We start from the raw sequence: 27,138 nt of genomic DNA, 5'->3' as shown, positions 1-27,138 counted from the left end.
TTACTGACCTTGCTAAAACTTAATTCGCTCACCTCTGAAGTGGGATTACAGAGGATCACCCGCCCTCTCAATCCCACCCAGTCTGCCTGTAGAGCAATCAGATTAGTCGGCGGGTCAGCAGCCGAACTCGAGCCAGCCTTGGAACCTGGAACGCTTGTTTTTGGTGCACACAGCTAACGCCCGCAGGCCCCACTCGCCCTCGGGGCCCCGCCCATGGAGGGGCGGGGCGGGGCCGGGTCGCTGTCGGCCTGGGGTGATCGGCGCCCCGCCCCGCCCCGCCGCTCACCCCGCCCCGTGGGCGGGGCCTGGGCTTCTTAGCGCGCCCCCGCGCGGGCCTGGGTCGCAGTCCGCGGCCACCGCTCCCTCAGTACCGCGTACCTGCATCCTCGCCGCCCCGGCCGCACCATGGAAGGCTACCACAAGCCGGACCAGCAGAAGCTGCAGGCCCTGAAGGACACGGCCAACCGCCTGCGCATCAGCTCCATCCAGGCCACCACGGCGGCGGGCTCGGGGTGAGTGGGGCCCGGAGAGGCCGGGGCGCAGCGGGGTCACCAGGCGGCGGCGGGGGGGGGGGGTCGTCTCCGTGGCTCCGGGTCGCGCTTCGCGGGGCCGCCGGCAGGGCGGCGGCCAGGTGGCGGAGGCGCGCTCTCCCGCGGTCTTGCCGGCACGGCCGCGTGGGCCTCGTCCCCGGGGCGCCGCGGGCCGGCCGTAACCCCTGGAGTCCGGGTCGCGGGGCAGGTGTCTGGAGGCCTGCGACCCTGCAGCCCTAGCGGTACTCGGTCCCGACCAGGACTGCCGGCCGGGGGGACCCGGGCCTTGGCCGTGCGCTGCGCACGCGTGGACTTCCGTCTTTGCTCAGGCCTGCGGGCGCCACGGGCCATGTTCCTCCTTGCTCTGGGGAAACTGAGGCACCGAGTTTAAGTCGTTTGCGGAGGTCACACACCCGGAGACCTGGCGCTTGAGCCCGTGCAGTCCGAATCGTGAACGCCCGTTTTAATCCACCATCTTGGAGACGGCTGAGGGCCCAGGCCCTCCCCGCCCCACGGGCAGTGCTTCTGCACCCCACGTTCCTGCCTTCCATCGGGTGGGCTCAGAGCTTGGGTCCGCGGCCGCTGAGAGCCGCGGGAAGACACGTGGTCGCGGAAGCCTGGTGCGAGTGGAAGCGGGAGGTGAAGATCCGACCCAGGCGGGAAGTTGGGGTGGAGGGGAAAGGAGCTGAGGCTAAGTGAATGAATGAAGGAGGGTTTTTTTTGTTTTTTGTTTTTTTTAGGGTCGCCGGCGGAGTAATAATGCCTACTCAAGGGGTGGTTTTTAATGAACCCTCCCCTCCACGTGGGGCCTGCTAGGAAGCCATTGTGACTGCAAGATGCCAGGTTTATAGGATTAATGGGGCCGGGAATTGGATAGGGAGTGATTTCCAGTGATTTTTTTTTTTTTTTTCCAACCAGGCTGTGTGTTTTAAGATAAGATTCTGCCTTCTGGCCAATTCAATGCAGAATGTTGTTTTTGTTTTTGTTTTGGTACCGGGGATTGAACTCACAACCTTGGGCTTGCCAGGCAGGCTTTGTGCAGCTCATCTAAATTCCTGGCCCCACAGGAAACTGCTTTTCAGGTTGGGTGGCCCTCATCCTTTGTTCATGTAAAGTCCCTTGGCCTCAGGTTTGGACCTCTTACAACGGTTTCCCTCCCACCACCTATACTTTGGACCTGTTATCTAGCTGGAGTTATAATAGTCCTGGCCTTGTGTGGGGTGTTCCTTTCCAGGCAGGGACTAACTTCTCCCCAGTCCCCCAGGCATGTAGTAGATCTGCATGCCTTGTACTGCTTGTTCAGCACTACTGGGTCTGCTGCCCTTGGCCGCTTCATGGGATCAGGGATCTAGCTGCAGAGACTTACTAGTTATCCAACTAAGTAGTGTTGTGTATCTGACAGTTTACAGGGCTAGATAAAATGTGTAGGCATTCACAGCTTCATTAAGCCTGTTGAGCACATATTCCCGGTGTGGTGCAGCACCCTTTGTTGCATTGTATGGGGTAAAATGTGTGTGCATTTTATAGAAGAGAACAAGGAGACTGGTGTGTTAAATGACTTGCCCTCGCTGGCAGTTGGTGGCTGTTGAGGAGTGCATTGTGTGGGGAAGTCCTCTTGGGCTTGTGGACAGCACCAGATAGGAATGGAGGGAAATGGCAAAGGTTTGAAATGGGAAATGGCATAGTTTAAAAGGGACTTGGAGAGAAAGAAAGTAACATTTACAACTTCAGAGGGCTCTCAAAATAGATCTGTCAAGTGAGTCTTTTGATCTTTGTTGCATAGTTGCCACCCAGAAAAGATACTGTATGTGGCTATGGAGAGTTACACCCATGTTTACCTAGTAGTAGCCTAAGCATGGAACTCCCTGAACTCAAAGTATCCTTTAGCAAAATGTGTGCAAATGGTTCTTTGTGTGAGTGTATAAAAGATGTAGGAAGCAATGCTTGGAAAAAAACATTTTCAAAAGGAAGTAACTGCTATGCAACCCCTGACACAAGAGAGATTTTGAAAGGTATGTGTAAGAGTTTTGTGTGTACAAAAAGTATTTGAGGAAGCTCTGAAACAGGGACCATGTTGTGGTATGTTCCCCTGTGTCTGAGATCTGCATTTCGCTCACCTCATTGTGAAGGCTGGGTGCTGAGGTCCTGTCCCACCCAGCCACAGTCTCAGGTGGAGTGATGACCCTGTCAGGGTTTCACCTTCAGGGGGAATTGGAATCTGATGGTGAAACGGGACTTGGGGCCAATCTTTGGTCACCCACTCGAGGCTGGACTGTCAATGAGGACCCTGTTGGTTTCAGGCTTGGGTGAAGTCCTGATTTTTCCACAGCTTCTGCACCCCTGTGCCCATCACCAGCCCTGTGTGCAGCGGACCTGGCCAGGCTCCAGGAGGTGACACTGGCCTCTGTGTGGGGAGCTGGACCTGGAGGTGGAGGGATGGAGCCTTCACAGAGGCTTTTTGTTGAGGCGGCAGCCACAATGGCCAGTGAGCTCTGAAGTCAGCCCCCTCCATGTGCTGAGGGAACCATGGCAACAGTGCAACTCACCAAGCTTTAGAGAGGGAAACCCTGAAGGCCTGTCAGAAAGTATCCAGGAGTCTAGGCTGGTGATGAAGATTCCTTCATTCCTTATTCCTATAGTGTCACCCAAACAGAGCTAAGGGTCATCTAAGGACACAGACCTGATTCGAAGGGGAAGGTGGTCTGTGCTTTCACCAAGTTCCCCAGGACTCTTTGACCCACGGCTCGAGGAAGGCATCTAGAAGGTGACAGGTGACCAGATCTTGAGAGTCCACTAGGAGATAAAGACTAACCTGGCTCTTTTTGGGCCGCTGTGCCATTATCAGAAATACCTTGCCCATCCCCAAACCTCCCTTTATCTTTAAAGGATAGGGTCATAGATGGATGATGTATTAGTCCATTTTTCATTTTTAATAAATTATCCCAGGCAGGCTAACTTTTGTAAAGAGATGGATTTAGCTCACAGTTTTAGATTCTTAATAGTTTCCATGTCCTCCCTCATGGTGGATGGCAGTTGTGGGTGTGGATGTGTTTTTGAGACAGGGTCTGTTGTAGTTCAGGGCAGGCCTTGAACTCATTTTGTAGCCCAGGCTGGCCTCAGACTTTCGGTGATCCTCCTGCCTCAGCCTCCCCAGCATTGGGATCACAGGTGTGGGCCACCACACCCATTAGATTACATTTTGAAGCCAAAAGTCAAAGGGCAAATGGTCCCACAGTTCCTCTGAGAACAAGTCTCCAGTCCACCTAAGGACCGTCCCCTGGACTCTGCTTCCCTAAATTTCTTACCGCCTCTACACTGCTTTCAGCTCCAGACCTTCAACACATTTGAGGGACAGACAGGGTCCAAACTAGGATAGCAGGTAGTTTTCCAGCTGGGTCCCTAGGAGTACAGCTGGGGTCCAGAGTGAGTCCTGTCATCTGGTGCCATCCTGGCGATCACGAGGCCTTGGAGTGGCTGGGATTGCATCCCTGCTGCCCAGCTGTGGCACTCGGGAGCCTTTTGATTAAGGTTTCCAACATCCCCTTGGGACCTGGGTGGATGTAACCTCGCTTGGCAGAAAAAGGCTTAGCGGTGCCTGCTTCTTCACTCAGGCCCTTTCTGGGCCTCTGGCTCCTGTCCAGGCCTAGCCCTGAGTGAGGCAAGAATGAAGTGGTTCCGATTGCAGCAGCAGCAGCAGCCCTGTTGTTCAACTCAGAGTGCAGTCGCCTTGCTGCCCTGCAGTGGCTGGGTTCTCTGCCTGTATGACCTCTGCTCAGCAGAGCTAATGGTCAGTGCTTCTCAAAGCCAAGGAGCAAGGTGCAGCCCTCCAGACAGGGCTGGGTGGAGCGTGCTGGTGGCTCTTTGGAATCTCATAACTCTGGCTCCTGTTGTGGCTCTGACCCCTGGATTTAGCCTCTTTTTGGCAGGGTCGTCACCAGAACCTGACCCTACAAAATCAGGAACTTTCTTGTTGCCACAGACCACACATCAGTTCCCTGGATTCCCAGAGCACTCACTGTGGGCAGGGGACCTTCTTGGAGCTGTGGGTGGCAGGGTGGGATGACTGCTGGGAGCTGGAACTCACCCTGAGGACCCCTGAGCAATTTCCCTCGGGGAGTGGCTTCTTCCTTTTACAGGTGAAACTTGTAACAGCCTTGGTGGAGGAATCATTTCCATTGTAATTTAATTGTACAACTTGGCATGTAAAATAAACTTAGCATATCCAATTTTAGCACAGGTCATTGTCCATGAAAGATCCCTACTGACCATGTGCATAAATGGGATCATACAAAATGAGGCTTTTTGGGTCTGGCTTCTTTCACTTAGCATAATTTTTGGAAATCTCCCATGCATTGGCCTGCATTAGAGCTTCATTATTTTTATGGCTGAATATTCCATTGTGTGAATATTCCACATTTTGCTATCCATGTACCAGTTTCTCTCAGCATTTCACTTTTTGTCTTAGCTCTGCCAGGTTGACAGGTTCTGTCTTCTTTTTTAGAGAGAAGTATTGGGGGCTGAACTCAACCACCCTGCACTTGCCAGGCAGGTGCATATGCCACCTAGATATTAGCCCCAGCCTCAGGCACTTGAGGAAGTTACTGGTCGTCTATGGATTCTTGAGGAAGTTACTGGTCTTCTATGGATTTTGGTGGTCCCATCCTCAAAATTAGGTTAACTAAGCAACTGTCAGTTTCTTACTCTGTATTGTGTTCTTTACACACACTATCTGGTTCAATCAGGTTCTTTTTTCACCATTGCACAGAGAGAGGAAACTGAGGCTCAGAGGTCACAGTGTCAGGTACACATCCTCAGTTTGTGCAAAGTGCTGTTCAGGTTGGAGGGCACAACAGTGGAAAGGCCTGAGGTCCCTGTCCTCCGAGCATTTGCATGCAGTAGGGTGGTCAAGGGGCAAGTGGGGGCCAGGGGTGCAGAGGGAGAAGAGCACTGTCATGATGTACCACTGGGGAAGCCACTTGGGGCATACAGCCTGAGGTCTAGAGTCAGGTTCGTGCTAGAAGGGGCCAGCTCTGTAGTTTGAGAACTTGTACTCTTCTATCATGGAGTACCTCTCTCAAATACATATTTTTAAGTTTATTAGTGTGGGGTTTGTTTTTTAGACAAGGTTTCATTATGCAGTTTAGACTGGGCTTGAACTCATTTTGTAGTCTAGGCTGGCCTTGTACTCAGAGATCCTCTTGCCTCAGCCTCCCGAATGCTGGGATTATGGCATGCCACCATGCCTTGTTTGTGTAACATAACCAATGCATTCATCGTGGGGAATTGGCACACATACATATCTCCTCTTGACCCTTTTACTTCCCTTTCCCCCCTCCGTCCCATCACCCCTAATGATTGTATCTACTTCCTTATTTTTGAGACAGTATCTCACTAAGCAGTTCAAGCTGGCTTTGAACTCACCCTGTAGCCCATGCTGAACCTTGGACTTGAGGCAACCCTGCCTCAACTTCCCAAGTGTAGAGATTATAGGTGTGTGCCACAACTCAGCCCAGATATGTTTTTAAATCTTTATATACATAAAGAAGATGACTACTATTCATGTTTATAAGCAGTGCGTCTGTGCAGCCACTGCCAGGCAGAAGGAGTGTCATAGTAGGTTCAAATCCCCAATGTATCCCTCCTCCTTTCTCCTGTCGCCCACAAAAAAACACTCTGGGGTTTTCACTATAACTCCATTGTTTCCTTTAGACTCCGAGAGACTGGTAGCATGTGTGGACACTGGGTGTCCCTGGCTCTGGGTCTCTGTTTCCCACGTAGCGCTGTGCTGATGCTGTGTCTGTGACGTGTAAGTCACCATCCTCACTGCTATGTAGTAATCCACAGCATGAAGATATTGCAGTTCATCCGAGCTGTGGGTGGACACATGGGTCATTCCTCGTCATGCCACTGCCGTTAGCATGGACACCTGTGTTTCCCTGAGCTCGCTAATACTCATGTTTTGTGATTCTTCTAAACTACTTTGGATAAATTTTTTTTCTTAGAAATTTTCCTGTTTTCAAGTTGAATTCCCTTAGGCAGCTCAGAGTATTTTGTTACCTGGGCGTATGCCCTGACCTAACAGTGCTGATGTTTTCTGTGTTTTCAATTTTTCCCTGTCAGAAGCTGGCTAAGTTTGCAAGTTTGTTCATTTGCTCCCCGCCACTCCACCTCTGAACTTGTGCTTGAGTTGGGGATGTGGCTGGGTGGGGTGTGTGTCCAGCGTGCATGAATAAGGCCATTAGGCAGAACTGGTACTGCCTAAATAAGTGAATGAAGAAATAAATAGGGCTAATTCCTGGCTCCCAGTCTCTTCTTTATTTTCTTAGTTTTACCATAGAACTGCATTTCCAGCCTTCCCCTCTTGTTTTCTTTCTCTCTCTCTCTCTCTTTTTTTTTTTTTTTTTTTTTTAACTTTTTAAGATTTAAGAGTTTCTCACTGAACTACATCTCAAATCCACATTTTTTTGAGATAGGATCTCTTTAGGTGGCCCAGACTGGTCTTGATCCTGTGATCCTCTTGCCTCAGCCTCCTGAGTAGATGGGGTTACGGTTATTTTTTTCCTTCCTTTTTGGTGGTGGCAGTTCTTCTTTTTCATCTTCCTTTTCCTCTTCCTCCTCCTCCTTTTTCTTTTGTATTTTTTTAAGCATTGGAGTTTGTTGTGGTGAGGTCTTGATGAATACTTGGCTCCTTGGTCAGTTAATTCACTGGACCACTGGGGAAGGAAGCTTAAATCCTTGTTACTTAGCCAGAGGACAGCCTTTCACCTCAAAGTCTGTGAGCGAAAGAAAGAGTCAGAGGCCCTCCTGGTCAGGGAACATGGGGAAGAATGCCCCTGGAGGTGAGAGAGAGGGAGAGTCTTTGAGAAGCTGCATTTGAGCCTCACTGTAAACCTTTCACTGAGTGGACTGTGCAGGAATTAAAGTGATTGATTTATTTATTTGTTTGAGATAAGGTCTTGTTCCTGCTCTAAGGTAGCCTTGAATTCTCTGTGTAGCCAGTACTGGTCTCAGACTCCCAATTCCTTTCTAATCCTAAAATCCTGGATTTCAGTGTGTACCACCATCTCTGCAGAATGGTTTATGCTTTTTTTTTTTATTTTTCCAGTATTGAAGATTGAACCCTTGTATATGCCGTCTGGGGGCTCCACTCTTGGCCCACACCCTTGGGCCCATGGAGGGGATTTGAATTTGCCTCTAATCCTTGTGAGCACAAAGAAATGGGCAGTGGAATGAGTGCCCTGTAGTCCCTCACCCCTTCTACAGCCATCAGCTCCCCTGGCTGCCTGAGAAAGATACTGACTGCAAAGTGGAGCCTCCTTCTGCAGCTGTGTAGCCCAGGCTGGTGGGGAGGGCTGGAAAAACTCAGGCCTGGAGGCCACAGACTCCTGTGCTTTTGACTTCCTAGAGGTTGAGCTAGTTGACTGAGCCTACTCAGAACTGGCTGGGCATCCTGCAGGTTCAGTATTTTTACATCCCCTTCTTTTTTTTTTTTTTTTTTTTTTTGTTCCGGGAATCGAACTAATGACCTAACGCTTGGCAGGCAGGCACTTAGGTAGCTGAGCTGAGTCCCTGGCAGGTTGAGTACTTTACAGGATACAGAATCCTATCTCCATGTTTGACTTATTTCTTATCTGCCTGTGACTCACTGGCAGTCCCAGGCCATAGAAGAGGATTTTGAGGTGCCTGGATTCTGAGCCATTAGGACCCTGGCACTTAGCATGTATCCTCTCACTAGGTTCCCCAGGTGCCCATTCACAGCACCTGCATTTGCGAGTGAAGAAATTGAACCCAGGGAAGTGAGGCCAGCAATCAAGCAGCTCAGTGCCATAGCCCATAGCCCCAGCCCAGGGCACTTTGCAGAGCCTCAAAACATCAAAAGCCTGGAAAGGGATAGAGCGGAAGCCTGGCTCCTGGGATTCCTCTCGTCTGTCTGTGCCTACTTGGCGGCTGTGAAGACAGTGCCAGCAGCTGGCCACACTGGCTGTGGAGGAAATGAAATACTGCAGGCTCACCTCCTTACAAAGCAGGGCTTAAAAGCAATCGTCCATTTTATTTCCCAACTTCCACATTCTCATCATGAGTGACCACTTTCCTTTTGGGTTGTCCTTTCTGCCTTGGCCTGAGCATGCCTCCCCCACGTGGGGAAAGCACACGTGCCACCCCATTTTGCCATGAAGCCCTTTCTAGGGCCCATATGGGAATGTCACCCTGGGGTCACGGATGGAAAGATTGGGCAAAGCACCTCTCCTGTGGGCAGTTTTGGCGTGGAATCCACCCACTTTCTTCCCCCATTGTAGCTTCCTCATAACAGAGCCATGGTCTGTCAGGCAAGGTCTCTGGGACGGAGCCCTCGAGGGTGGGAAAGGCAGGGGGCCACCTAGCCACTGATTGTGTTGAAGTTGGCCCTGGGACAGAGATGAGGGTCTTGGCCAGGCAGGAAAGGGTTTCTTGTTTACATGTCCTCACCTCCCTCTTTCAGGTGTAGTGTCTTTTCCATGACCCCGGAGTTCATAGACACGGTTAAGTATAAGATGATTGTGTGCTGAGAATGTGGTACTAAACCAGCATGGACAGTTCTCTGGGTTCCTTTACTAATGCGTCTGTGCCAGGAGTGACTCACCCTTAACCTTGTAGGTGCCTACTGGAGGTGGGGGGAGGCTGGGCTGAACCCCAGGTGTTGCATGTGCCCTTGGCTTTGGCGTCGGGCATGTTCTGCTGTGAAGCTCCTCGGAGTGCAGCCTCAGAGGGCTGAACTGAGTTGAACTGCATGTGGGGAAACCTGGGAGCCCGGGAGCCCTGTGCCGTGTGGCTGACCTCTAAATAGAACCATGGTCCAGAGGGCGCCAGCCTTGCCAGCAGTCGCCAGGTGTCTCAGCAGGAAACCCAGCCTCCAGCCCTGTGTCTGGGGCCAAGGACCAGGTTAACCAAGTGGGCTCCGTGGGACCCAAACGAGTCTCATCTCTGGGGTGTAATCCTTGGACTTTCTGGTATTCATTCATTTGCTCAGGAGTGATTTCGTTATTAAGGCAAGAGTAAAATGGGGTATTCCTAGGCCTCACACTGCAGGGCCAGAAGGTTAAATACTTGGTTTTGTTGAGCCCATTCAGCCCTTGTCCACAAAGCACAAAAGGTCTTATTTTCATGATCATAGGCTTTGTAGGTGAGGCTCTGTACTGTGTATTCTTTTTAATTCATTTTATTTCAAAGGGGGAAAAAATGAATTTCAAAACATGCCAATCAGGGTGTAGTTTTCTTTTAAAATTCCACAGAAAGTCCTGGTTCCAAACTCTACGCCAGCCCTCAAAATGCCTGTTTAAAAAGCTATTAGATAATGCACTGAAGTGATTACAAATCTCCACCCTGATTTGTTTTAGGGCCCTAAACCTCCCCAAACTCATGTTTAGGCTGCTGGGTGGTTTCTGGTAGCTCAGTCCCTAACTCCCTGCTCCATGTCCCAGAGGACCAGTATCCCTTATAACTGGGAAGACCCTGGGCATTCCCCATAAGATGCAGCTCACTGGACATTGCAGAGGAGTCCTTAGACTCTAACTGGGGCCAAAAGATGGGGTCCAGGCCACTCCCAGCTCCCTTCCCTGCCTCAGGACTGCTTCAGGGTAGGTAAACTGAGTTGATTTCTCCTAGTCCCTCTTTCTTTCTTCATCTGGCCCAGCCCTGGAATTTTGTCATTGCCGTGGCTAAGGTCTGGAGCGGATGTCTGTGGGAAAGGTGACAGTTCCTGACATCCACTAGCTGGGCCCACTCCCATGCTGTTAGCAGGGGCCTCATTGAGACCCTCCGCCACTATCCCAGGGAGCAGGAACATGCCTCTCTGATAGGCAGGACTGTGTGACTGGACAGGTGTCCTTGGCCCTTGGATTCAGGCCTGGGATGAGCGCTGTCAGTCATGGTTCCAGGGCTGTGATGTATACGTCTGTCTTCTCTCCCCGGCCGCAGCCACCCCACATCCTGCTGCAGTGCCGCCGAGATCATGGCTGTCCTCTTTTTCCACACCATGCGCTACAAGGCCCTGGACCCTCGGAATCCTCACAACGATCGCTTTATATTGTCCAAGGTAAGAACCTAGCTGCCTACTGCCAGCCACTGCATCATGTGGACTGTGGAATGGTGAACAGTCTTTGGAATGGTGAACAGTCTTTGAGGAGACCTGGCCCACTGCTCCCAGGAGCCTGTCCACCTACACAACTTGGGCCCTCCTCAGTGTCTTCCTCTGTTTTGATTCAGCTGGTAAACTTGTGACTGATTATGTGATCGAATTTATGGGTTATTCCATGAGGTCCAGGCACAATGACAAGGCCCTAACCCAGAGGAATGGGGTTGGGGATAATGGAAATGTTTCTGCTGAGTGTCCTTTCAGTTCCAGTACTGACAGGCAGGACTTAAACCCAGACCTATGGGTTTCTGCCTGTGCCAGCCCTCTGCAGGCCACATCACATTCCCCTCGGGAGTGGCAACGTGCCGCAGCAGGACAAGAGCACCCATCTTGCCTCTTCCTAATAAAAGATTCAGCAATGAACTGTGCCACAGTTGCCCAGAGTTCCCTGTCCCTCAGCCTGGGTCAGCAGCCTCCGGTCTCTTGAGGCAGGGTTTAGGGCTTAGATGTCTGTCCAAGTGTTTCACATGCCAGAAGCCAGGATTAGGGCAGCCGGCTCCTGCTGGGCTTTTGGCCTCATCCAGCTGTACAGCTGGGCCCCTGCACCTGCTTTGTACCTGCCCAGCCTTGGCTGTGGGAACTCGGGCTGAAAACCAAGAGGCTGGAAAGAGAAAGGAGAAAAGTGGCCCTCCCTTGAAGCAGATACCTGGCTGGCCAGCTCAGCCATGCCCTGGGGTCCAAGCACAGGAATGGCCCCAAGTATGGGTTCTCTATCTGAGCCCCTCTGCTGCCCACCTCACAGGGCCACGCAGCCCCCATCCTGTATGCTGTCTGGGCCGAAGCTGGCTTCCTGCCCGAGGCGGAGCTGCTGAACCTGAGGAAGATCAGCTCCGACCTGGATGGACACCCTGTCCCGGTAAGCACACCCCAGTGGCGCCCCCAGCCCCTGCTCTTCCACTTCCTCTTTCCCAAGCATGGAGGAGGAGACAGAGACACCCACTGAGAAGCGGAGGTGTTGAAAGGCAGAAAAAGAGATTAAGATGAGGAAGGGAAGATGAGGACATCGGGGTTGCATTGCATTCACCCCAGCATTCACCCCAAGAAATGCAAAAGGGCACATCCTACTGAGTCCACAGGCCAAGGGGATTCTGGGCTAACTCTAAGAAGGGGCCCTCTGGGACCCCTCCCCACGGGGTCTTGCTGGCCAGCTCATGTTCACAGGGACATCCCTGAGGACGTGCAGCAGGGTGCTAGCGATACCCAGAAAGGATCCTAGCTTGCTCTTCACAGTGCCAGCTTCACCCCTGCAGATGTTAGGGTCCATGAGCTACCACGGAAAGCATGACTATGGTGTGGGTGAAACCTTCTGTGTCAGCGGTTTGGTCATGAATTCTCCAGCTGTTTAATTTGGGAATCTTGACAGATGAGACAGGAATCAGAAAGGGTTAGTCCCAAGCCAATGTCACCCAGCTTACTAGAGGACAGAGCTAGGCACTGAACTCACCGTTACTCTAGTATGAGCATGAGAAGCTGCGTACTAGGGGCAGCTTTCTGCAGGGAGCACTCACCTGGTCCGGGTGGGGGTGCTGAGTGCTGCCCTCTCCTCGGCCTGCAAGTAACTGTGGATCTCTGCTGACAGAAACAAGCTTTCACGGATGTGGCCACTGGCTCCCTGGGCCAGGGCCTTGGGGCTGCTTGCGGAATGGCCTACACAGGCAAATACTTCGACAAAGCCAGGTAACCTCTGTCTACCACCTCTACCCTCCGAAATTTTTACGAAGGTCCCCAGTGGCCTAGCCCTAGTTACCTGTCCCCTGGGATCTCCTCCCGCCTAGCAGAGGCTCACTCTTGTGGCTGGCTGTGTATTCCCAAAGGCCCACTGAGAATTGGTCCCCTTTTCAGGTGACTGTTGAGGGTCTTGTCCTGAGTTGTGACGGGCAAACCCCGAGCACAGGGTCCTACCCTGTGTGTGTGCTATCAGCAGAGTGCTTGACCAAGTTGTTCCTAGGTGGCCCTTCAGCCCAGCCTGAACTTTATCTTGGGGAAAGGTTGGCAGGCCTGTGTGTTCTGGAAGGTGCAGGAGCACTTGGGCCACCTCTTATCAGCCAGGGAGAAGCAGTCGTTTGAGAGGCCAACCTTGCAGAGGCTGCATGAGCAGCCTGGCCAGCGCAGGAGGAACTTCCCCACCACTTTGCAGAATATGCACTGCCCTCCAGTCATGTGTCAGCCGTAGCTTATTTACTGTGGCTGGCTCTGGCCTGGGGGATGTGGGGTTGCAGGAGTGTGGTGATTCACGCCTGTAATCCTGTCTATGTGTAGGTTGAGGCAAGAGGCTTCTAGGCTCAAGGCTAGCCTGGGGAGGTTAGCATGACCTTGTCTCAAAATTTAGAAAAAAGGAAAGCATTCTGGGGTTCCTTGGTTCAGTTCCCAGTGTGGGGAGAGGTTTGTGTGTATGACCATTTGCCAGAGTACTTTTCTTATTCCTTCCCCACTGGGAGTCAGGCCATGAGTCCAAGTGCTGTAGCGGGGTTCACTATGACAAGCCCCTGTGCGAGCAGGAGAGTGCCCGCGGGGCAGGGAGTGGGCCTGGGCCACCGGTGGCTCCTGTACTCTGAGAAGCACCTGTCATATATGCCGCTGTTCCCATGGACAGACTCCTGAGACAGCTGTCCAGGAGGCTCGTACAAGGACCCTTCCCAAATCCCTGGGGCAGGGATGCCCAGCCACACAGCCTAAGCTTGCCTTCCCTGGCCGAGCTTGGGGGTAGGCTTAACTCTAATTGGAAGTGAATCACCGTGGAATGAGTCACAAAGAATGAGATGTATGTTTAAGAACACTGTATTTGGCCTAGTACCAAGGATGTGAGTTAATGATTCCCTACAGTTGCTTGAAATAATTCCCCACGAGGGATCATTTCCTGACCCTAACATAATGGAACCAGCCATTTTAGGGAGGAGGGGTTTCGCTAGGTTCCCAGGAGCCAGGGTGGCTTCGGGCCAGGTTTGGCTAAGGCCTAGGCCTGCAGATTCCATCTGGGGGAGGGGCCAGGTCACCAGGGATTATCAGGCTGGATCAGGCACCACAAGGTAGCATCTTGATAGAGTAGACAGGCTTCTGGCACTGTGTCTCTCTACCATCTCCCTTGAAAGAGAACAGTGTTAAAAAGAAACAGACTTTTTTCTTAACTCTTTAAATCTAACAATATATTATAGTTTTTCTTTTTGGGGTTAGGGGTTAAGGGTAACTGGGAATTGAACCCAGGGACTTTATACTTTATCCCCAGTGGGCTCCCTGCCCCTTTTAAATTTTGAAACAGGGTCTTGCTGAGTTTCCCAGACTGGGCTCAAATTAGCAATTCTGCTCTCTCAGCCTCCTGAGTTGGTGGGGTTACAAGTGTGTACCACCATACCCTAGTATCTTTTGTGTTTTCAAACAAACTATATCCTGATATTCATATTCTCAGTTAGTTCATGACCTGCAGGCAGCCTGCAGAGATGACCCATCCTGAAAAAGTCCAGGTCCAGGAGGGCCCCTGCACAGGCTGTGAAGCCAAGAAAGCAGTGGTCAGGCCCCCAGAAGCTTTGGAACAGAACAGCCAAGCCCTTGGAAGAAGCAGGGAGCTCTGCCTGGCCTGCCGGCCAGCAGAAGTGCTGAATCATGCTGACAGCTCTGTGGCTGGCTGAGCTCTTCCTCCTGTTTCCTCTGCCTTGGCCTCACAGAAGATGCGACCCAAATGGCAGTGGCATCTGTAGCTGTTCCTGTGACTGTCCCCTCTGAGCCCAGCAGGTTGTCAGCCTTATTTTGGGGGCCACACAGCCAGACATGGGCAGGGAAAAGGGAGTCCCCACTCTTCTTCCAGTGTGTTTACCCATGCAGCAAGGGCAGAGAGTCTGGGCTATAGTCGGATATGTTTGAACCCCTGGGTCCAGTTGCTTCAGCGAGTCCCAGGGCCACTCTGAGAGAGCCATGTGTTTTAGGAGTAACAGCCGAACCTGAGAGCGTCACTCAGCTTGGTCTGCAGCGTGGCCAGAGCTCCAGGGGCCATGGCCACCCCACGAAGGGAGTTACTCTTGCTGTACCTATTTTTGCTATTGCCCCTCCATCACCCCTGTCCCCTCATATTTCTTGGGGTTGGAGTCAGGCTCAAAATCGGTTCCCCTGGCTTGATCCTCACTTTCTTCATTGTATCCTTCCCTCGGGTAAGGAAGGCTAGTACTTTATCCCATGTCTGTTTGCTTTTGCACCGTGTCTACAGCCTATGGCTGGCCCAGGTGACTGCTCACTTGTGTTGAGGGGGCGTCTTCTAGGTCGAGAATGAGCCAGAGCCAACCCCAGTCACAAGGACTGGGAGCACCTACATTGTGATGCATCTGGTTCCCCACACCAAGCTGTCCTCAGAGGCGCTCAGCTATGCATGTTCTTCCTCCCAACTTCTTGGTTCAGGGTGTTTCCTGGCCTCGATAGCCCAGCGCTTCCTGGCAGGAGCAGAGAGTTCACTCCCCTAGGGGCCTCTTGTGGTCCACTCAATGAGTCCCTGCAGCCCCTGTGCCTTGGTTGGAGTGGCCTGGCCTACCCTAGCCACCCCCCGTTCTGCCTTTTATTGGCCAGACCCAGTCGCCACACGTGTGTGTATGTTACTGGGGATTGGACTCAGGGTTGCATGTGCCATGCCAGTTCTTTACCCCACTGAGCTGCACCATAGCCTCAGTTTCCATAGAGAAGCAAGCCCGTCATTCCTGGGGCCCTTGATAACTTCCTGCATGACCATTTCCTTGTGGGGTGCGGATGGGACGGGGTGATGCTGTTTCCTCTTCCTCTTCGTGTATACGATCTGAACCGCTATCCCGAGCGCAGGCTCCTTGGGAGCACAGGGTCAGGACCCTGATAGGCCCAGGGGAATAGCCCCCCCATCTGCCCTCTCTCCACAGCTACCGAGTCTATTGCATGCTGGGTGACGGGGAGCTGTCCGAGGGCTCTGTGTGGGAGGCCATGGCCTTTGCTGGCATCTACAAGCTGGACAACCTCGTGGCCATTCTCGACATCAACCGCCTGGGCCAGAGTGACCCCGCACCCCTGCAGCACCAGCTGGACATCTACCAGAAGCGCTGTGAGGCCTTTGGGTATGTACAGGGCTGTGGCCAAGGTATGATGGCGCACAGAGAGCTGCTCTGATAGAGGATTCCTAGGCAGGAGCCGAAGTTGAAAGGGCCAGCCCCACCTAACCATCTTCCTCCAGAGCATTTTGGCCTACACTTCCAGACACTGGGCATTGGACTCAGGATGGGCCCCCACCATGGATTTATGGATTGAGCTCCAGGCTGAAGCAAATGTCTTTGTTTGTGTGGTTGAATTGCAAAACAGCTCTCAGAGCTTCTCACAAAGCTTCACTGTGTTCTGGAGAAGGACAGAAGCAGCCAGGTTGAAGAACATGTAGCCAGGGAGAGGGTGACTGTCAGTTCAGAGTCTGACTCCGTGTCCAGCCCTAGCCAGCCAATTCCTGGTAAAACCAGAAAGAGTGCTGCTGGACTTTGAGGAAGTATTCTGTCCCTTAGAATGGGACACGAGGAAACTGAGCCACCAGGTACCCCAGGAACTGCCCAAGGCCACATGAGTCAGGGGATTTGGAGTACAACACAGGCAGTGCTTCCTGAGGACTATGTAGCTTTTAAGCCAAATTCCTTAGGCCCTGACTCCACCACTAACTGATTTGTGACCTGGTGTAAATTATTATACTTTTGGTGGCTTAGTTTTGGTGTCTTTGTAAAATGAGGCAACAGTAACGCACCCTTGGGAGTTGTGAACTTAGTATGCACTGCACTTGCCTCAGGGTCCACACAGTGAGCACGTGTGTTCACTGCCATCTTCGGCACTGTTAATGTGCCCACAGGAGTCCAGGGAAAGAATGCTTAAAAAATGAGGTCACCTGCCCTCACTGTTCCATAAAAGTTTCCATCACTATATCTAGTGTCTTGAGTAATCAAAATGTGTCTTCCAAATAAAAATTGGCCCTCCAAAAAAATTTATCAGGAACCTAACAGCAGACGGATTTGAAACCTAGTTCACTGTGCTCAAATCAGCCCTCAATAGGAAATGAGCAGATCAGGAATGTAAGAAACAATATATGAACTAAGCTTTGAATTATTGCAGAAAAGAGGAAAGAAGTCTGTTCAAAGGTAAACAAAAGGAAGTAAGATAATATGACAAAGTAGGGAAAGAAAGAACACCCAGACAGGAAACAGGAGAGCCTCGGCTCCCCAGCTCAGGGTGCAGATGTGGGGTGGAGCCCAGGCAAGCCTTCAGGTGCACGCCTACCCGTCCATGGGGTCTCTGAGCACCTGGCCGCCCCTCACCTCCTGCAACTCTGTTCCCAGCTGGCACGCCATTATCGTGGATGGACACAGCGTGGAGGAGCTCTGCAAGGCCTTCGGGCAGGCCAGGCACCAGCCCACAGCTGTCATTGCCAAGACGTTCAAGGGCCGAGGCATCACAGGTCTGGACAGCATCCCTCCCATCCCCGCTCCTACCTACTCCCTGCAGCAGCTTGGCTCCGAGACCATGCCACTGTCTGAGTACACAGGGCCCCAGGAAAGAGCAGGAGGCACTGTGCTCCCCAAGGTGACTCGGCTCTGCCTGGCTGAACCAAGGTTTGAACCCAGATTAGTCTGGTTGCAGCGGAGCTACTACGTGCGCAGGCAGGAGAAAGGAGAGAAGGATGGAGCACTCTGGACCTGCGGCTGCAGCGGGCCGGAGGGAGCAGCTTCGAGTCTCCCCCTGGTGGGCACTGTGCAGAACTTCCTGAACAGCGCTGGCTCCCCTGAGCTCAAGGGTGGCATGACTCAGCCTCAGAGAATGTGGGAAGCTCTGGGTTCTTCTCGAGGATGGAGGTGTGCACCCATCAAGCAATAGGAAATAGCTTTACAAGGACCTTGGCGAGAGCTGAGACAGTGGTTCCCACTCCAGATCCAGGAGTCTAGACCCTCTGGCCCTGGGTGGCATTGTAAAGACGGAAAGCAGGGCCGGTAGAAATGGTCAGGGACAATAAAGCATCCTACCCAGCTGGAATGACTCACCATAGGGTGTGGGGGATACACAGCTCCCGTGGAGGGTGAAGCAGGAGGACCCTAAGTCTGAGCCCAACCATGACAATTTAGTAGCACTTTGGTTTTTTTTGTTTTTTTGTTTTTTTGTTTTTTTTTTTTTGGTCTTTTTCGTTTTCATCGGTACCAGGGATCGAACCCACGACTGCCTGCTTACAAGGCAGGCACTTATGCCACTGAGCTAAATCCCCAGCCCTGCACTTTGACTCAAAATAAAAATGGCTCTGGGGATCTAGGCCCCGGGTTTAGTCACAAAAAAAAAAAAAAAAAAAAAAAAAAACCCTAAAACAACAAGGCGCACCTCAGTGGCAGAGCACTTTGCCCTCCATGTGCACGAGGCCCCTGGATTTGGTCCCCAGTATTCAAAGGTATGGGGATGAGAGCACTTCTTTAGATATACAGATTTTTTTAAAGGGACTTACCCAGTGACAGAAGGAAGTCTCTGGCGCTGGAGGTCCTGGTTCCAGGCTCTAGGTTGGCTTCTTGGTGCCAAATGCCTCTAGCTGCCCACCTGTCTACCTGGGGACCACAGCCCTCTACCTGCCTACAAGGACTTGAGTATATGAGGATTCTCTAAAAAGAGGGTGCTGCACTATTGGGAACTTTCTGGAAGGGGATAGACATTGAGATGAGGATGCTGGAATATTGTCATGGTCTTGGGGCCACTGTCTGGCACTGACCCCTTAGCTGTTACTGCCAGGTAGAATCTGGAATCCACGCAGTTCTGGGGTCTGCTAGTAGTATGCAGAGACTATCCCAGACTGCATACTACCTAGAAGGGCTGGTCTGGCCTTGACTCTACCCAGACTATGATGACGTCTGAGGTGACCTCAAGAAAGGGATAGTAAGACTTGCGGGCACCGTCTCTGGGAGTAATGAGGGTGGGGGACCAGGGCAGGGAACACAGTGGCCAAGAGGATGGGGCTGCACGGATAGCAGTACCCATCCACCCAGCTCCTGTCCTTCCAGTCAGCTGTGCCCAGGGTACAGGCAGCAGACGGGTGGCAGCGCACTGGACTCCTGTTTCCCAGCCCTCTTTTCCTGACTGCCATGGTGGTGCCCAATGTTGGGCCCTGCTGGTCTGTGACAACACCATTTCTTCTTCCCTCCAGGAAGGTACCCCACAGGGACTTCTTCTGGCTCCTGGAGCTCGTGTTTTACCTGTCCCTTTGTTCTCCTGCTTTATACCTGTAGGGATAGAGGACAAGGAGCTGTGGCATGGGAAGCCCCTCCCCAAAAACATGGCTGAGGAGATCATCCAGGAGATTTATAGCCAGATCCAGAGCAAAAAGAAGATCATGGCAACGCCTCCACAGGAAGATGCCCCCTCGGTTGACATCGCCAACATCCGCATGCCCTCTCCGCCCAACTACAAAGTGGGGGACAAGGTTCGTTGTTGGACCTTGGCTGTTCTGGACAGGCTGCAGTGGAGCAATCCTGGTTACCTGGCTTACCAAGGCCAAAGTGTACCTCCAGGAGGGGTGGGAAAGGGTTAGTCTGTGATGAGAAAGAAGCCCCAGGGCTCTCTCCTCCAAAGGACAGCCAGCTCTGGGATTTCCCTGCAGAGGCTCAGAGAGGGCAGGAGCCTTGCCCACAGTCATATAGTCAGTTACTGGCAGGCACGGGCGTGGAAGTGTCTGCACCCTTGGTCTAAGGGATCTTCCCCTGTGTGAACACATCAATTCCCAGGGATTCCGTGTTCCTGTCCAAGGCAGGATGAGTTTAAGGGGTGGGAATAGGATCGGCAGGATTATCTTTTATAAGTGACAAAACTCGAAGCAGGGTTGGGATAAGGGGCTCCAGGGACTCCCATCGTAGGATGTTCACCTTAGGCACTGGCATCCTTACAGGAGGTCAAAGGCACCCTTTCCAGAGGACCTCGAGTTATTCCTTTCTGTCTCCATCTTTGTCCCGCTCCCTGAAAGCTGCAGAAGCTCTCAGAGACAGGCAGGGCCCCAAGCCATGCGAGTCCTAATTGCACTCAGCCCTCCTGCTCTTCCCGCAGATTGCCACCCGCAAGGCCTATGGGCAAGCGCTGGCCAAGCTGGGCCACAGCAGCGACCGTATCATTGCCCTGGATGGGGACACGAAGAATTCCACCTTCTCAGAGATCTTCAAAAAGGAGCACCCTGACCGTTTCATTGAGTGCTATATTGCAGAGCAGAACATGGTGGGTGCCAGGTGTGGGTCAAGAGTGCAGGCCCAGAAGCAGCTATCAGGCTTCAGGCTGAGGGTTCAGGGTCAGGATTAAAGCCTGCTGCTGTTTTGGGCAGCCACATTGGCAGTGCCAGTAGCCAGCTCAGGGAGACCACAAAGCAGCACAGACGTTTGACTCTGAGCAGCCACAACTCAGGTCATTATGCCTAGAAGCAGATGTACAGGATACGTGTGCATGTAGGCCAGGCGTGGTGGTAAATAGGACCTCTTAGGTAAAGAGTGGCATAGCCAGGAGGCTGAACTGGGATGGCTGCAGTACCTGGAGTCTGCTGAGCTCTGGCCCTGATTATACATGCCCAGAGGAGAAATCAGCCACTTGGCAGGAACTGAGTTTGTGAAATAAGGAAGAATTTTTGACCTGTTTTTCAAAATTACTCCTCTTACTAGTACAGGAACCCAGCCTAGTCTGCGTATCCCTAGGGACAGGAAGTGTACTCCTAAAAACCACTGACCTTTCTGGAGCTCTTTCTCCAGTGGGCCCTGTTGTTGTCTGTGTGCCTTCAAGAATGTCCAGCCTACACTGGCCAAGGGTAGGGGCTACCGGAGCCTCCAGACACTAGGGAAGGGGTACGTGTCATCTGGCAGGTGTCAGCCATAGGGTGCTTGGTGCTTCTGGGTCATGGGTTTGGGGCGTGGAGCCTCAGGGCACGAGGCCACTGCTCTCAAACCTAGAGGTTTGAGACTCTGAGTTGGACTCTGAGAGGCCTTGGGGCTTTTGAGAGAGATGGGAGGGTGTCTAGAAGCCTGGGGGGAGGGACAGCCTATGCACAATTTTTAGCCTTCTTGGTGAAAGGATTTGCTTATTGCAAAGAAAAATAACTTTCAGAGAACATTTAAAATAGCTAGACATGGTGGGGCATGCCCATAATGCCAACATCTTAGGAGGCTGAAGCAGGATCACTGCAAGTTTGAGGTCAGCCCTGGGCTACAAAGTGAGTTCACAGCCAGCCTGAACTGCTTAGTGAAACCCTGTCTCAAAAAGACACATCAAAAAAAAAAGAGAGAGAGAGAGAAAGTGTTTGAAGTGATTATGTAAAGTTTGTTATCCGAAAAGACTGCAGTCAGCAGGCCTGCAGAAGTCACCCACTGGCATTGACAAATACTAGGATCGCAGAACCCTTCCCTCACCAGGGGCTGGGCTCCCCAGGCCCTGCTGCTGCGCCCACTTCTGAGGCTGAGCTGCCCTGTCTTCCTCCAGGTGAGCATTGCCGTGGGCTGTGCCACCCGCAACAGGACCGTGCCCTTCTGTAGCACCTTCGCAGCCTTCTTCACGCGGGCCTTTGACCAGATCCGCATGGCAGCCATCTCTGAGAGCAACATCAACCTGTGCGGCTCCCACTGCGGCGTGTCCATTGGTGAGCTGGGGTTTGGCTTCCCATGACTGCAGGCCGGGAGGCAGGGAGAGCTGGGCCAGGATCTCAGGACAGGGAAGCCCTGGATGGGAAGTCTCTCTAGCTTATTCTTTTCCTTCCTTTCATAACCCAGGGGAGGACGGGCCTTCTCAGATGGCCCTGGAAGACCTGGCCATGTTTCGGGCAGTACCCATGTCAACTGTCTTCTACCCAAGTGACGGGGTTGCTACAGAGAAGGCAGTGGAGTTAGCTGCCAACACAAAGGTCGGTCCCACCACTGTTTTTTTGCGAGCTGGCAGCCAGCTGGCTCTTCCCTAGGAGACAAATGACCCGAGCATGGAGCTTCAGAGCTGGCTGCCTAATGCCCTGAAGTTAATTTCTGGCTCTGAGCCTGATATCTGTATAGCTTGAAGAAATTCAGCTAGGAAAACATAAAGGCACCTTATTTTTACTATCCCTGGGAGACCTTGCCAGCCCATCACTGAGTGCTCATGGCCTCAGCCAGTTTGGCCACTGACATCTGTTTACCTTCCATGAGCAGGGTGAGAGGAAGAGAGGGATTCAGGTGGCTCTTGTTTCCCTCTTTGAGGGCTGGGGCCTTTCTTGATACATTCCAGGGGTACAGCCCCAGCCAGGGGCCTGGCTACCCTGGAGAAAGTTGCTTTCAGTGTGGAGGTGGCAGTCATGGGTAGCTGTCAGGACAATCCAGCAGGGTGCAGGCTAGCATGTCCTTTTTCTTTGCTAGAGTAGCCAGGACCTGGAGACTGGCAGACACCCCCATGGGATGATGGGCTAGAGGAGGTTTGCCTGTAGTAAGGGGCCTTCTGTCTGCAAGGGTACAGCCCTCTGAAGTCTGGTGCTGCATCCTGCATTCCTCAGTTCATCTGTTCTGATCACAGGGCATCTGCTTCATTCGGACTAGCCGTCCAGAAAACGCCATCATCTACAGCAACAGTGAGGACTTCCAGGTCGGACAGGCCAAGGTCAGTGCCATACTGTCTTGGTGAGACACACAGAGGTGCGCGGACCTTCCCTGTGACACCAGGGCCCTCACTTGCCCCTTGTGTTACCCGCAGGTGGTTCTGAAGAACAAGGATGACCAGGTCACCGTCATCGGGGCTGGTGTGACCCTACATGAGGCCTTGGCTGCCGCTGAGCTGCTGAAGAAAGGTGAGAAGAGAACCCCAGGATGACAGCCCCATGCCTCAGGTCCTGGGGCCATGACCTCAGCTCAACGGGAATTAAAGCTGTACCATTGGAACACTTCCTCCGTGGCCAGTGTGGTGCTCATTCCTGTGGCTCAGTGGCCTAGGTCCCTGCCCCATAGCCTTAGCAAGGCGGTCAGCTCAGAAGTCCTGGGGCCTGAGCTTGACTCGCTTCTGGTTTACTGCTAACCATCACTGTGCTCAGGTCCCCACCTGCATAGTGGAGATGCTGTGTTAGCACTCGTCTGTCCTGAGGATTAAGTGTGGCTGTCATCAGTGTTGCTTCTGTGGGCTTGCAGATGTTAGCTGTGATGGAGCAGCAAGGGCAGGCATTGGCCTCCTTGCAGTAGATTGCAAAACATGTCCCGTGTCAGCCATGCTGAGCACCAGAAAAACAAAGCGGGAGGTAGGGGGCATAGCCTTCCTAGGTGACCTCAGTGCAGGCACAGTGGGTGCAGAGCTAGAGGGGTGGAGGGGTCAGAGGGAGGTTGCAGCAGCGAGGGGGGCCTGATGGGGTCCAGGGTGCAGGCTCTTCCTCCTGAGAAGGCCATTGCTGGGTGGGCCCCAGACCCTCTGGACCCTCTGGACTCCTTCCTTCTTGTGACCACAGTGCCCCTCTCATCACCCTGTAGACCTGCAGACACCCACATGCCCCTTGGTTTTCTCTTCATGTCAAAGCATTATGGGAGGGAAAGTGAGGCCATGCAGAACCCACACTCCACCCTACAGGTCTGGGCAGTTCCTGGCCGCACAGCTGCCTGAGGTTCCCCAGAAGGCGCTGGCAAGCACAAGCTCAGCAGAGGGAACTGGGGAACGGTTGATTCTCCCCAGGATGGGGACAGGTCTAGGGGCTCTAGCTATGTGTCAGCCCCCAGGACACTTGTACCCAGGTGGTCCATCCAGGGCCCACTGCAGGCAAAGCTACAGCGCCTGGCCCCTTCTGTCACCCACGCCCTGCATCTTCTTCCTTCACAGACAAGATCAACATCCGTGTGCTGGACCTCTTCACCGTCAAGCCCCTGGACACGAAACTCATTCTCGACAGCGCCCGGGTGACCAAGGGCAGGATCCTCACCGTGGAAGACCACTACTACGAGGGTACTGGGCCTGTGGCAGGCAGTTGGGGGAGGCAGGGGAGGTCCCGGGGACAGAGCCAGGCTGGACGTGACCGTAAGTTCTTCAGAGATGTGGTCCACCTTTTCCTCCCGGCAGCCTGGCTGTGAGTTAGCTGGGTCCGCAGGCCCTGGTTGAGCCCTGCCATGTGACTCCGAGGACAGCTGGGATTTTCTGGGCCACGGCTGCCCTCCTGGGGCTCAGATAAAGGTTAAGGGTATTGTGTGCAATCAATCAGGAAGAGCAGTGCTGAGTTGCTGACTTTCTTGAGGCCATCGCCAAGGAATCTCACAGGTGCACACTGCTGCCTCCTGAGAAGGCCCTGGAAAGGAGGGGCAGAGGCTCTGAGGTCAGGTGCCACGGTGTCTGAGTGGTGGCTGCCTGGAGGGTAATGTTTTAAAAAGTGACCTGCAGCTCACATTTGGGCTCATACAGATAATACTGGCAGGGTGTGATGCAGTGCACCTGTAACCCAAGTGCTCTGAAAGGCCAAGGCAGGAGGGTTCCAAGTTTGTGCCAGCCACTTAGTGAGACCCTGTCTTAAAGCAAGATATGCTGGTGGTGCAGCTTAGTGTGAAAACTCTGGGTTCAACCCCAGCACTGGGAAAGGAAAAAAAAAGAAAACATCATGACTGATGAGCACCATCTGGGCTCGAGGGAAGCTTGTGTGCAGCCCGACACCCTCAGCCCAGGGAGGAAACTCCCACTGCTAAGGGTTCCGTCCCAGACCCCCGTCATCCTGAATTCTTGTCTTTGCCTGTCTTTGGCCCAGGTGGCATCGGCGAGGCGGTTTCTGCTGCAGTTGTGGGGGAACCTGGAGTCACTGTCACCCGCCTGGCTGTCAGCCAGGTACCAAGAAGCGGGAAGCCAGCTGAGCTGCTGAAGATGTTTGGTATTGACAAGGACGCCATCGCACAAGCTGTGAGGGGTCTCATCACCAAGGGGTAGGGAGGGCTCATTGTGCCACAGGTGGGGCGCTACACACACATTCCTGGAGGGCTGGGCAGAGGTGCTTACAGATGTCCTGAGGCAGAGGAAATATATGTTTTAAGAAAAATGAATCACGCCTGAAGTGTTCTCTTCCTTACAGTGGATAGAGCCAGCAGCGGTTCTGGGAAGGGTGGAGAGAGAGGCAGGGAGGCCAGAATTCGCTCCACTGCCACAACAGTGGTCACCACCTCTGCATGGCCGGGTGACACCCACTGCAACCCACCTTCTCGCCTGGCTGATCCCAGCTCCCTCCCTGGGCCCCAAGGCCTGCACCTTTGTAGTTAACAGTCCCCAGTGTGCAGCTCTGCCCCTTCAGCTTATTAACTCAGGCACCAGGTTTAGGACTCTGTTCTGTTCTGTTTTCAGTGGGTTTTTTTTTTTTTTCTTTTTTTGGTCTTTTTCCTTTTTAGCGGTACCGAGAATCTGGGACCGAGGATAAGGTTGTGTGTTCCATCACTGGTACTGGGGGAAAAAAAATACCAAGGGTCCTCCTCAGCTGCCTTGTTGGAAGTGTTGTGAGCACCAGCTGGTGGCTGTTGGTGGTACGGCACCCCTTGTGGCACTTAGGTGGGAGAATTGTCAGAATAGGGAACTGGGTGGTCTGGACACTGGGCAGCAGCTTCTCCCAGCAGGAACAGGGGTGCAAATGACATCATGGAGGCCCTCCTGCAAGGTGGTACTTTATTAAACTTTAATCCACCACAATATGGTACCCCCATTTTACAAAGGAGGCAGCACCGAGGCTCAGAAGACAGCGTTTGCCCCAGCACCCTGAGCAAGGTGTGGAGCTGGAAAGAGGCAAGAGTCTGTGGCTGCAGAGGTAGCAGCCTGTGCACCCTTCTGCCCCTGTGGCTCCCCAAGGAGGAATTGCGCCGTCAGGCCTTCAGTCCCACAGGATAAAAGCAGCCTACAGCTCAGATCCTGTGCAGGTGTCAGCAGCTTTGCTGTGTGCTCACCCAAGATGTGTGTAGAAGCAAATGGAATAGTGGTGCCCAGAAGTGCTGGCTGTGGGGGCTGCTGCTGATGTCCCACTGGCCATCCAAAGTCCCAAAAACCTGAGCAGCCCTGGCCAATCCAAAGGAGAGAGATGGGAGAACTGCACTCACTGTCAGCCTGCCTTCTGAGGAGAGAAAAGCCCAGGCTGGCAGGTGCATGGGGACTGGCAGGATGTGGGACAGGAACCCAGGGTCCCTGGCCCAGTCACCCGTACTGCAATGTCCAAGATGCAAGAAGACTGAGTCTTTTAAAAAGATCAAGGGGCATTGATGGGGCCCTGAAACCTTGCCACATCCCTCTTACTGAGAAGACTTCATGGAGAATGGGAAGTTTAGTCAGCCAGGTCATCACAAGCACCTGAGTTCAGGCCAAGTTTCTCCCTGTGCCCCTGGTTGGGGAGGGCGAGCCCTGGACCGAGCACACTTGATATGGTGTCTCCTGGGCCTGGCTGGTGGCAGGGGTCACCTGACCTGACAGAAGGGAGGCCTGGAGGTCAGTGTGGCCTGGGGAGTGCCAAGGCTGGAGGCTCCACCACAGCCAAGCTCTTGCTTCCATGGAGAGCCCCTCCCAGCCCAGCTGGCCAAGGGTGGCTGGAGGTCCTCATAGCACCAGCTATGCAGCTTGGAGGTCAGAGCGCATTGCCGTTTTCTCAGTGTCCAGCTGCGGGACAGGCAGGGGCAGCTCACAGGGCTCCCAGACCAAAGCTGGAGAGGCAGGTCTGGATCCAGTCGCCCTCCCACACCCTGCTACTCTCTGCTCCACGTTGGGAGTCATTTCCCCAAGCCTCCGTTTCCTCTGTGAAGCAGCAATAAGGATGGTTTCATACAGCCACAGTGAGAATGGAGTAAGAGGTATACCTAATGAGTGCAGATAAAGGCTCATGCTGCAAATCCTGACAGTGCACGGACAGGGTGAGTGGCCTTTGGCACTACCTTGTGACTGTAGATCTGGGGAGGCCAGGACACTGTCTGCAGCAGCCCAGGCTGGCAGTGGGAGTCGGGGCCTGGCCCTTCAGTGGCTGCCCAGCACAGCTGGTTGTCATTCTTTGTCAGGGTCTTGTTCACCGCAGCTGTGTTGTGTTCACAGCTTTACTGAGTACATTCCGTGTGTGGCACTTACCTACAGTGTAGAATTCCCTGAGTTTCTGGAATATTCATTGGGTTGTGCCAGCAGCACCGTGATGAATTCCAGAGCTTTTCCATTTTCGCCCAAAGGTAGCACCTCACCCACCACACCTGTACTGAGACCCATAATACCTGCTGCAGAGCTGGAGCCACACCCATCCCCCTCCTGCTGAAGAGCCTCTCCTAGATGGGTGCTTGGACCAGTGACCACCATCAGTCATTTTGCTTCTCAGCCTCTCGGAAGATGCTGTGCCTGGGGGTCTGGGCTATTCTGTGTCCTCGTTATCCCTTCTGGGACAGGGAGAAAGCAAAAGGTCAAGAGGCTGAGGCAGGAGGATTGCAGCAAGTTCCAGGCCTGCTGGGGCCACATAGTTCAAGCCTAGAATATATAGCAACACTATGT

At 53.1% G+C, this 27,138-nt stretch overlaps 1 protein-coding gene across 1 annotated transcript; it reads left to right on the top strand.

Moving 5' to 3' along the window:
• Positions 1-309: 309 nt before the first annotated feature.
• On the top strand, positions 310-24,686 carry Tkt (transketolase). Its single transcript, XM_063257258.1, has 14 exons — positions 310-512; positions 10,485-10,602; positions 11,444-11,557; positions 12,281-12,378; positions 15,570-15,761; positions 17,013-17,131; positions 18,933-19,126; positions 19,744-19,908; positions 21,154-21,310; positions 21,441-21,571; positions 22,207-22,290; positions 22,384-22,477; positions 23,488-23,610; positions 24,398-24,686. Exons 1-14 carry the CDS (start codon positions 406-408, stop codon positions 24,571-24,573), a joined length of 1,872 nt encoding a protein of 623 aa, XP_063113328.1. The 5' UTR covers positions 310-405; the 3' UTR covers positions 24,574-24,686.
• The last annotated feature ends 2,452 nt before the right edge of the window (positions 24,687-27,138 follow it).

The sequence above is a fragment of the Cavia porcellus genome, unplaced genomic scaffold (genome assembly GCF_034190915.1).
Source record: "Cavia porcellus strain 051 isolate PalLab524CR breed Dunkin Hartley unplaced genomic scaffold, mCavPor4.1 scaffold_10, whole genome shotgun sequence".
Classification (NCBI taxonomy): domain Eukaryota; kingdom Metazoa; phylum Chordata; class Mammalia; order Rodentia; family Caviidae; genus Cavia; species Cavia porcellus.
The sequence above is the reverse complement of the archived record's forward strand: the minus strand, read 5'-3'. Positions and strand labels throughout refer to the sequence as shown.

Coding starts and splice junctions, on each gene's coding strand:
- Tkt (XM_063257258.1), top strand. CDS start 406: ATGGAAGGCTACCACAAGCCGGACCAGCAGAAGCTGCAGGCCCTGAAG. Junction 513..10,484: donor ACCACGGCGGCGGGCTCGGG/GTGAGTGGGGCC, acceptor CCCCGGCCGCAG/CCACCCCACATCCTGCTGCA. Junction 19,127..19,743: donor ACTACAAAGTGGGGGACAAG/GTTCGTTGTTGG, acceptor CTCTTCCCGCAG/ATTGCCACCCGCAAGGCCTA.